Source organism: Colobus angolensis, unplaced genomic scaffold (assembly GCF_000951035.1).
Source record: "Colobus angolensis palliatus isolate OR3802 unplaced genomic scaffold, Cang.pa_1.0 Scaffold303, whole genome shotgun sequence".
NCBI classification, from domain to species: Eukaryota; Metazoa; Chordata; class Mammalia; order Primates; family Cercopithecidae; genus Colobus; species Colobus angolensis.
The window spans coordinates 117292-126912 of NW_012116300.1; the positions used below are offsets into that span (position 1 = coordinate 117292).

Sequence of the window (9621 nt, forward strand, 5' to 3'; positions counted from 1 at the left end):
ACCTGTAATCCCAGCTACTCGGGAGGCGGGGGCAGGAGAATCGCTGGAACCGGGTTGACGAGGTTGCGGTGAGTCGAGATGATGCCATTGCACGCCACCCTGGGCAACAAGAATGAAATTCCATCTCAAAAAGAAAAACAGAAAGAAAATTTCCTTCTGCTCCTTGCTGTTAATCCATCTCTGCCCCAGGCGACCACTAATCTACTTTGTCTCTCTGAATTTGTCTTTTGTGAATCCTTTGTGCAAACGGAACCCTGCAGTGTGTGCTGTCTTGGGTCTGGCTTCCTTCTCTAGCACTTGGTTTCTGTACTCGAGACCTGCCCCATTCCCTTCTGAAACTTGAAAAGGTTAGGGGCATTTGATGAAAGTGTCTTGAACAGAATGAATGAGATTTATGTTGATATTGAGCCTTGGAGAGAAATAGATCACTGAACTGCCTTTACAGTGCACAGGAGGGAGGGGATGGCATTGCATTCATGAGCCATCATATTCCCTGGTTCTTTAATGAGGCCTCAGGTTTCCTTTGCAGCCTTGGCCCGGCCTTGTGTGTGCATCCCGAGGGAGAAGTGTTTCAGGGCCAATTTGCAGGCTTGCATTTGCTTGGGATAAAGTTCCAGCCTTGCCCCCACTACACCCATCCTTGTGGGCATTCGTTTTCTCTTGTCTCTCTGGTTACTTCTGTCCTGGCTTTAGTCCTTGCTCCTCTGCTATAACTCCTTAAAGGCAGGGCCAATTTCACTGGCACTTTCATCTGACCTGTATGCATGGGTCCTGCAGGTATGTGACAGGGCACATCTGGGCCTGTCCTCCAAGTGAAGGAGACGATTACATCTTCCATTGCCACCCACCTGATCAAAAAATACCCAAGCCAAAACGACTGCAGGAGTGGTACAAAAAGATGCTGGACAAGGCGTTTGCAGAGCGGATCATTCATGACTACAAGGTACTTGGTGCTGAAGGAAGGTGTTGGTTTTTGTCACAACTGAATGAAGGATGTTTGCCTTTTTCTTGCATTTACAAACTTGTTAATTACCTTCACTTGTGAGGACTAGAAAGCAGAAAAATAAAAGCCTAAAGTGAGAACTTAGAAGCATTTTCTTCAGCGGATTGAGGCTTTCCCCTGGCCGTCTGAGAGCAGCACAGTTGAAGCTGTTTCCATCAGTGGGCATTGGGGCCTGTGCATCAGTGTTGCACACATAGGGGCTCCAGCACCGCGGTGGGGGGTGCACATGTGTGGGGTCTGCTGCACTGTGGTGAGGGCGGCACATGTGCATGGGGTTCTACCATACCGTGGTGAGGGGTGTGCTTGCGTGGGGGTCTGCTGCACCATGGTGGGGGGCGCGCGTACATGGCCCTCATCTCACTATTGTGCTTTGCCCACTCAGGATATTTTCAAACAAGCAACTGAAGATAGGCTCACCAGTGCCAAGGAACTGCCTTATTTTGAAGGTGATTTCTGGCCCAATGTGTTAGAAGAGAGCATTAAGGAACTAGAACAAGAAGAAGAGGAGAGGAAAAAGGAAGAGAGCACTGCAGCCAGTGAAACCACTGAGGTACAGACGCTTCTCTGAGCCCCGCTGCCCATGTGTCCCGCCAGAGCTGCAAGGTGGCAGGCTGGGAGGCGCATGTCGACCGTTAGGTCCTTTCTGTGGTGGTGTCTCCGTTCACACACGCATGTTGACACCATCTGCAGCGCAGGGCGTTGGTGGGCAGCAGCGTGAGCTCTGCGCTCTCTGCGTGGTGGATGCTCGGAGGAGCTGGGGGTCCACTTAGACTCAAGAGAGCGAGGAAGACAGAAAATGGGACATGGTGACAGTCAGGACACAACTCGCTGATGTAAAAAGTGAGTCAGGAGGCACAGGGTTGCCAAGCCTTGTCCCCGTGTTTGGTGGCCACTTCGCAAATGGTGCTCATGCCCTGCTGCCCTCTCTCCTTGGCGCTGCCCCTGAGTGCCAGGCAGTGCAGAGTGAGCCAGACAAAACCCCATCTCTGGCCGGGCGTGGTGGCTCACGCTTGTAATCCCAGCGCTTTGGGAGGCCGAGGTGGGCGGATCTCAAGTTCAGGAAATCAAGACTAGCCTGCCTAACACGGTGAAACCCCATCTGTACTAAAAATACAAAAAATTAGCCAGGTGTGGTGGCGGACACCTGTAATCCCAGCTGCTAGGGAGGCTGTGGCAGGAGAAACGCTTGAACCCGGGAGGCAGAGGTTGCAGTGAGCTGAGATCGCGCCACTGCACTCCAGCCTGGGCGACAGAGCCAGACTCCGTCTCAAAAAAAAAAAAAGAAAAAGATGCAGCTTACCTGGGCACGTAAACAGTTTTCAGGAGTGAAGTGCCTGAGATCCCAGAGTCCACCTTTCCCTTCTGTCACACTCCTGTCACAGGACAGATCAGATTTCTTCCGTGTTTGGAGAACATAGCCCTTTAAAACATCAGCCCGTGCTGCAGAGTGGGGTGGGCTCTGTAGTCTCAGTCACTGTCTCAGCAGTGCTGCTGAGGCCTTCTCATCGGCTCCTTCTGGACTTCCTAGGGCTACAGACCACGAGACTGGGAAACCACTTGGAAGACCGAGTGAACAAATTTTTGCGGCGCCAGAATCACCCTGAAGCCGGGGAGGTTTTTGTCCGAGTGGTGGCCAGCTCAGACAAGACGGTGGAGGTCAAGCCCGGGATGAAGTCACGGTCAGTGTGCCTGCTCTCTACAGTGCTCTGCGAGCAGTCCCCACTCTCGCATGCCAGAGCCTGCTCTCTGCAAAGCTCTTGAGTTTGATGTCATCCTTCAAAGACTTTGCAGCAGCAGACGTGTGCAGTAGTAGCTCCCTCAGTCGCAGTTGTCCTGTTTGGGTTTCAGTTACCCGATACAGTGCAGTAAGCTATTTCAAGAGAGAGAGACCACATAGCATATTACAGTATACTGTTTTTATAATTGTCGTTTTATTATTACTTATTCTTATTAATCTCTTGCTGTGCCTAATTTATAAATTAAAATTTTGTCACCAGTACAGATGCATAAGAAAAAACACAGAGGTTGATACTGTCCATGGTTTCCAGCATCCAGCATCCACTGGTGGTCCTGGAACATACACCCCATGGATAAGGGAGACTGCTGTATATAGCCAGTCCTACTCAGAATCCCGTATTTCATTCGCAGTGGTTCAGTTCTCTAGTGAGGGAAACTGGTCAGAAAGCAGGCACTCCCCGCTCCAGGGCTGATTGGCCCATAGGGAGGACTCCAGGCCACGGTCTGAGGAGGTAGACATGCCTCCGCTCATCTGCAGTGGCCAGAGTTAGAGGAGCAGACCTGGTGTGCAGAAGCACTTTGTCAGCAACACCCTTTGTAAATGTCGGACTCTGACTTTTGTTTCAGGTTTGTGGATTCTGGGGAAATGTCTGAATCTTTCCCATATCGAACCAAAGCGCTGTTTGCTTTTGAGGAAATTGACGGCGTGGATGTCTGCTTTTTTGGAATGCACGTTCAAGAATACGGCTCTGATTGCCCCCCTCCAAACACGAGGTAGTTTTCCAGCTCCTTCCGGGGCGTGTCATTCAGTGAGCTGTGTTAGGATAGACCAAGGCTCTTAAGTGTCCCAGAGGAGCCTGTGAGCCTTCATAGGGGATTGAAGTAAATCAAACCACAATTAACTAACTAAAGTAGTTAGTTTTGTTTGCCATTAAACTAGCGGGAAATGAACTGTTGAGATGACTGCAGTAAGCATGTTTTGTGTGGTAAGTCTGTGTGAGTCCCGCTCTTACCTAAGGCAGGTAAACCTGGGGAGTTGGGATGGGGCAGCCTGGCACCTGCAGAGAGGAAGTAGCTCTGCCACGAGGGACTTCATGTGCCATCAGGAATCTGGGCAAGAGGGAACTAAAAGTGGCTTTTCTCAGTTTGCCGCAACTGTGGCTCTCTGTGCCGAGTGGTGCCATTCATCCTTTTGTTCAGTGACGAAAACTGAATTCCATTTAACTGGTTGGCAGCAGGGTTGGTGACCAGTTTTTTTTTGTTTTTTTTTTTTTTGGTTGTTTTGTTTGTTTATCACATCCTTTTTGTGGCCAGTGTAAATACCATCAAAACAAAAGCTAGCCATGGGCAGTGGCTCACACCTATAATCACAGCAGTGTGGGAGGCCTAGGTGGGAGGATCACTGGAGCACAGGAGTTTGAGACAAGTCTGGGCAACAAAGTGAGACCCTACCTCTACAAAAAATAAATTATCTGGGCATGGTGGTTCATACTTTGTCATCCTAACTACGTGGGAGTCTGAGGCAGGAGGATTGCTTGAGTCCATGGGGTTGAGACTGCAGTGAGCTGTGACTGCACCACCGCATTGCAGCCTGAATGGCAGAGTGAGACCCTGTCTAAAAATTAAACTTCCAGGGTGTTTTTTGTTGCTTGTATTTGATTTCAAATTTGAAGGATACCCTGAGTTAAACATGTGCTTCCTTCCCACAGGCGTGTGTACATTTCTTATCTGGATAGTATTCATTTCTTCCGGCCACGTTGCCTCCGCACAGCTGTTTACCATGAGATCCTTATTGGATATCTAGAGTATGTGAAGAAATTGGGGTGAGTTTGGATTAAATTATTTGGAACTAGTAAAAACTATTTTTTGCTGTATATTCTGTGAAATAATGGGTGTTTTAAGTTTTATATGTTTTTATTTTTACATCCTAAGATCAGCTCAGAATCTCCAAAGCACCCCTTTCCAGGTGCTCCCAGAGCCTTGCAGATCTGGCTCCTGGGCACGTAGCAAGCTCTTTCCCTACCTTTACCTTCTTTTCATTCCTTTTTTTTTTTTTTTTTTAACCTTTATTGAGGCAGAATTTATATATCATAGAATTCCCCTTTTTCGGATGTATGATTTAGTGGTTTTTAGTAACTTTACCCATTAGTGCAAGTATCACAAGTCAGTTTCAGAATATTGTTACTGGCCTATAAGATCCCTCCTGCTGCGGTGGATCACCTGAAGTCAGGAGTTTAAAACCAACGTGACCAACATGGTGAAACCCCACCTCTACTAAAAATTTTTAAAAAGGCCAGGCGCAGTGGCTCACGCCTGTAATTCCAGCACTTTAGGAGGCCGAGGCGGGCGGATCAAAAGGTCAGGAGTTTGAGACTGGCCTGACCAACATGGTGAAACCTCATCTCTATTAAAAATACAAAAGATAGCGAGGCATGGTGGCGCGAGCCTATAATCCCAGCTACTCAAGAGGCTGAGGCAGGAGAATTGCTTGAACCCGGGAGGTGGGGGTTGCAGTGAGCTGAGATTGTGCCACTGCACTTCAGCCTGGGCGACAGAGCAAGACTCCATCTCAAAAAAAAAGAAATAAAAGAAAAATACAAACAAAAATTGGCTGGGTGTGGTGGCTCACCCAGTCTGTAATCCCAGCACTTTGGGAGGCCAAGGCAGGTAGATCACCTGAGATCAGGAGTTCAAGACCAGCCTGACCAACATGGTGAAACCCTGTCTCTACTAAAAATACAAAAAATTAGCCGGGTGTGGTGGCGTGCAATGGCACTCACCTGTAATCCCAGCACTTTGGGAGCCAAGGCAGGCGGATCCTGAGATCAGGAGTTCAAGACCAGCCTGACCAACATGGTGAAACCCTGTCTCTACTAAAAATACAAAAAATTAGCCGGGTGTGGTGGCAGGTACCTGTAATCCCAGCTACTCGGGAGGCGGGGGCAGGAGAATCGCTGGAACCGGGTTGACGAGGTTGCGGTGAGTCGAGATGATGCCATTGCACGCCACCCTGGGCAACAAGAATGAAATTCCATCTCAAAAAGAAAAACAGAAAGAAAATTTCCTTCTGCTCCTTGCTGTTAATCCATCTCTGCCCCAGGCGACCACTAATCTACTTTGTCTCTCTGAATTTGTCTTTTGTGAATCCTTTGTGCAAACGGAACCCTGCAGTGTGTGCTGTCTTGGGTCTGGCTTCCTTCTCTAGCACTTGGTTTCTGTACTCGAGACCTGCCCCATTCCCTTCTGAAACTTGAAAAGGTTAGGGGCATTTGATGAAAGTGTCTTGAACAGAATGAATGAGATTTATGTTGATATTGAGCCTTGGAGAGAAATAGATCACTGAACTGCCTTTACAGTGCACAGGAGGGAGGGGATGGCATTGCATTCATGAGCCATCATATTCCCTGGTTCTTTAATGAGGCCTCAGGTTTCCTTTGCAGCCTTGGCCCGGCCTTGTGTGTGCATCCCGAGGGAGAAGTGTTTCAGGGCCAATTTGCAGGCTTGCATTTGCTTGGGATAAAGTTCCAGCCTTGCCCCCACTACACCCATCCTTGTGGGCATTCGTTTTCTCTTGTCTCTCTGGTTACTTCTGTCCTGGCTTTAGTCCTTGCTCCTCTGCTATAACTCCTTAAAGGCAGGGCCAATTTCACTGGCACTTTCATCTGACCTGTATGCATGGGTCCTGCAGGTATGTGACAGGGCACATCTGGGCCTGTCCTCCAAGTGAAGGAGACGATTACATCTTCCATTGCCATCCACCTGATCAAAAAATACCCAAGCCAAAACGACTGCAGGAGTGGTACAAAAAGATGCTGGACAAGGCGTTTGCAGAGCGGATCATTCATGACTACAAGGTACTTGGTGCTGAAGGAAGGTGTTGGTTTTTGTCACAACTGAATGAAGGATGTTTGCCTTTTTCTTGCATTTACAAACTTGTTAATTACCTTCACTTGTGAGGACTAGAAAGCAGAAAAATAAAAGCCTAAAGTGAGAACTTAGAAGCATTTTCTTCAGCGGATTGAGGCTTTCCCCTGGCCGTCTGAGAGCAGCACAGTTGAAGCTGTTTCCATCAGTGGGCATTGGGGCCTGTGCATCAGTGTTGCACACATAGGGGCTCCAGCACCGCGGTGGGGGGTGCACATGTGTGGGGTCTGCTGCACTGTGGTGAGGGCGGCACATGTGCATGGGGTTCTACCATACCGTGGTGAGGGGTGTGCTTGCGTGGGGGTCTGCTGCACCATGGTGGGGGGCGCGCGTACATGGCCCTCATCTCACTATTGTGCTTTGCCCACTCAGGATATTTTCAAACAAGCAACTGAAGATAGGCTCACCAGTGCCAAGGAACTGCCTTATTTTGAAGGTGATTTCTGGCCCAATGTGTTAGAAGAGAGCATTAAGGAACTAGAACAAGAAGAAGAGGAGAGGAAAAAGGAAGAGAGCACTGCAGCCAGTGAAACCACTGAGGTACAGACGCTTCTCTGAGCCCCGCTGCCCATGTGTCCCGCCAGAGCTGCAAGGTGGCAGGCTGGGAGGCGCATGTCGACCGTTAGGTCCTTTCTGTGGTGGTGTCTCCGTTCACACACGCATGTTGACACCATCTGCAGCGCAGGGCGTTGGTGGGCAGCAGCGTGAGCTCTGCGCTCTCTGCGTGGTGGATGCTCGGAGGAGCTGGGGGTCCACTTAGACTCAAGAGAGCGAGGAAGACAGAAAATGGGACATGGTGACAGTCAGGACACAACTCGCTGATGTAAAAAGTGAGTCAGGAGGCACAGGGTTGCCAAGCCTTGTCCCCGTGTTTGGTGGCCACTTCGCAAATGGTGCTCATGCCCTGCTGCCCTCTCTCCTTGGCGCTGCCCCTGAGTGCCAGGCAGTGCAGAGTGAGCCAGACAAAACCCCATCTCTGGCCGGGCGTGGTGGCTCACGCTTGTAATCCCAGCGCTTTGGGAGGCCGAGGTGGGCGGATCTCAAGTTCAGGAAATCAAGACTAGCCTGCCTAACACGGTGAAACCCCATCTGTACTAAAAATACAAAAAATTAGCCAGGTGTGGTGGCGGACACCTGTAATCCCAGCTGCTAGGGAGGCTGTGGCAGGAGAAACGCTTGAACCCGGGAGGCAGAGGTTGCAGTGAGCTGAGATCGCGCCACTGCACTCCAGGCCAGGAGACAGTGCGAGACTCCGTTTCAAAACAAACAAAACCCCATCCCTGCCCCCAAGGGAGTGGCTGTGTCCTGGTAGGATGTGAAGCAAAAAGAACTCAGACCCGAGCATGGTGTGCTCTGAGCGTGGTGGAGCTCTGAAGGGGAAGGAGCCTTGGGGAGGTAATGTGTGGGCCAGACCTGCCCACCACAGGAAGGTGCTGGAAGAGGACCTTCCAGGCAGTGGGAGGAGGCGCGCCATGTGCGGGTCTGTGCGGCTGTCTGGGAAAGAGATGATGGTGGTGTGGGTGTGGGCTGTAGCTGTAGGTGCAGGGAGAGCGATGACAAATGTTGAAGGCTGCAGCCCCAGAACTCAGGACAGGCTATTGTGACCAGTGAGGAAAAACCATGAATGGAGGTGCCTCCTGCATGGGACTGAGCTGCTGCCAAGGGTGAGGCAGCCGGGTGCCGGCTGGGGACATGTTGCCACTCCAGTGCTTGTCGCATATGAGAGCAGGTCTGTGAGGTGGGTGCCGGGTGGGCTGCAGACTCAGTGCAGGGCCTGGGCCGCTTCCGCCAGGGACACTCATGCTCACTGCACAGGTGGTTGAGAGGCAGCCACCTGCTGGACGGCACCCCAGACAGTCATTCACAGGACAGAGGAGGCACGGGCAGGGGCGGCGTGGGTTTGCCTTCCAGATGGTTCCTAAGCAGAGCTCCTGGCCTGTTGTTTCCTGATTTGCTCCCGCTGGAGTGTAGCTGGCCTCACTGGTGTCTGATGAGTTAATGCTTGAGTTCCATCTCCTGAGGGTGACACAGGAGGATACCGCGTCCAAGACAGGCTTTGAAGAGGGCAATGTTTGTGCTTAGCACGACAGTGACAGCTGGTTTTGCGAACCCAGGCTCTGCATCCCAGATGCTGCAGCAGGAGGTGGCCTGATAAGAGCTACCGCAGGCCTGTACGGGGTGGCGGGGGTCACTGCAGAAGAAGGAATCTGGGCCACCAGGCATGGAAGCCTCTAGTGTCCATCAGAGCCAGTGCCCTGACCACTAAGCTCCCAGAAGCACCCGACAGAGCACAGAGACACACCCCGTGCTGCTGCAGGGAGAGGACTCTGAGGGAGAACACTGCTGAGTCCCACCCCAGGAGGGGCACCTGCCTGTGGCATGGCAGCAGCGGGGCTGTCCAGAAGACAGGCCTGAAAGGGGCTCCTGCTGGGGCAGCCTTCCCTGTGCACCGGGGACATGCATGTACTAGGGAGGGCAGGATGCTGAGGTGTCGGCATGTAGACCTGCTGTCCCGTGTGTGTTTGGTTCATGGACAACAATGGGCAGGGACATGCCTTCATCAGCAACACCCCAGGAGCTCGGTCTGGGGGTCTCCTTTAGTGAGGGCCGGTGCGTGGGGTGGAGCACTGCTTTGCCATTAAAAATCATGCTGTCAAGTCTGGGAAATGGGAAAGGCTCGCGATAGTGTCAGGTGGGGTGAGAAACGGAACCAGCTCCCTGTATGTACTCCCAGCTTCATGAGGAATGTTGCAAACACAGACACAAACGTACCCAGGGAGAGCTCCAGAACACAGAACACTGCTGCTCGGGAAGACCAGAAAAACAAAACTTTTTAAAATTACTTGTCTCGGCCGGGCGCGGTGGCTCAAGCCTGTAACCCCAGCACTTTGGGAGGCCAAGACGGGCGGATCTGAGGTCAGGAGATCGAGACCATCCTGGCTAACACGGTGAAACCC

General features: G+C 51.3%; 1 protein-coding gene across 1 annotated transcript in view; it reads left to right on the plus strand.

Annotated features, from left to right (window-relative positions):
• The window catches only part of CREBBP (CREB binding protein), an 89401-nt gene that overhangs the window by 63734 nt on the left and 16046 nt on the right, over nucleotides 1-9621 (plus strand). The window contains exons 21-25 of the mRNA XM_011950177.1: nucleotides 2532-2682; nucleotides 3368-3514; nucleotides 4450-4563; nucleotides 6429-6594; nucleotides 7037-7204. Coding sequence (XP_011805567.1) covers nucleotides 2532-2682; nucleotides 3368-3514; nucleotides 4450-4563; nucleotides 6429-6594; nucleotides 7037-7204 — 746 coding nt within the window. The remainder of the gene's footprint in view (nucleotides 1-2531; nucleotides 2683-3367; nucleotides 3515-4449; nucleotides 4564-6428; nucleotides 6595-7036; nucleotides 7205-9621) is intronic.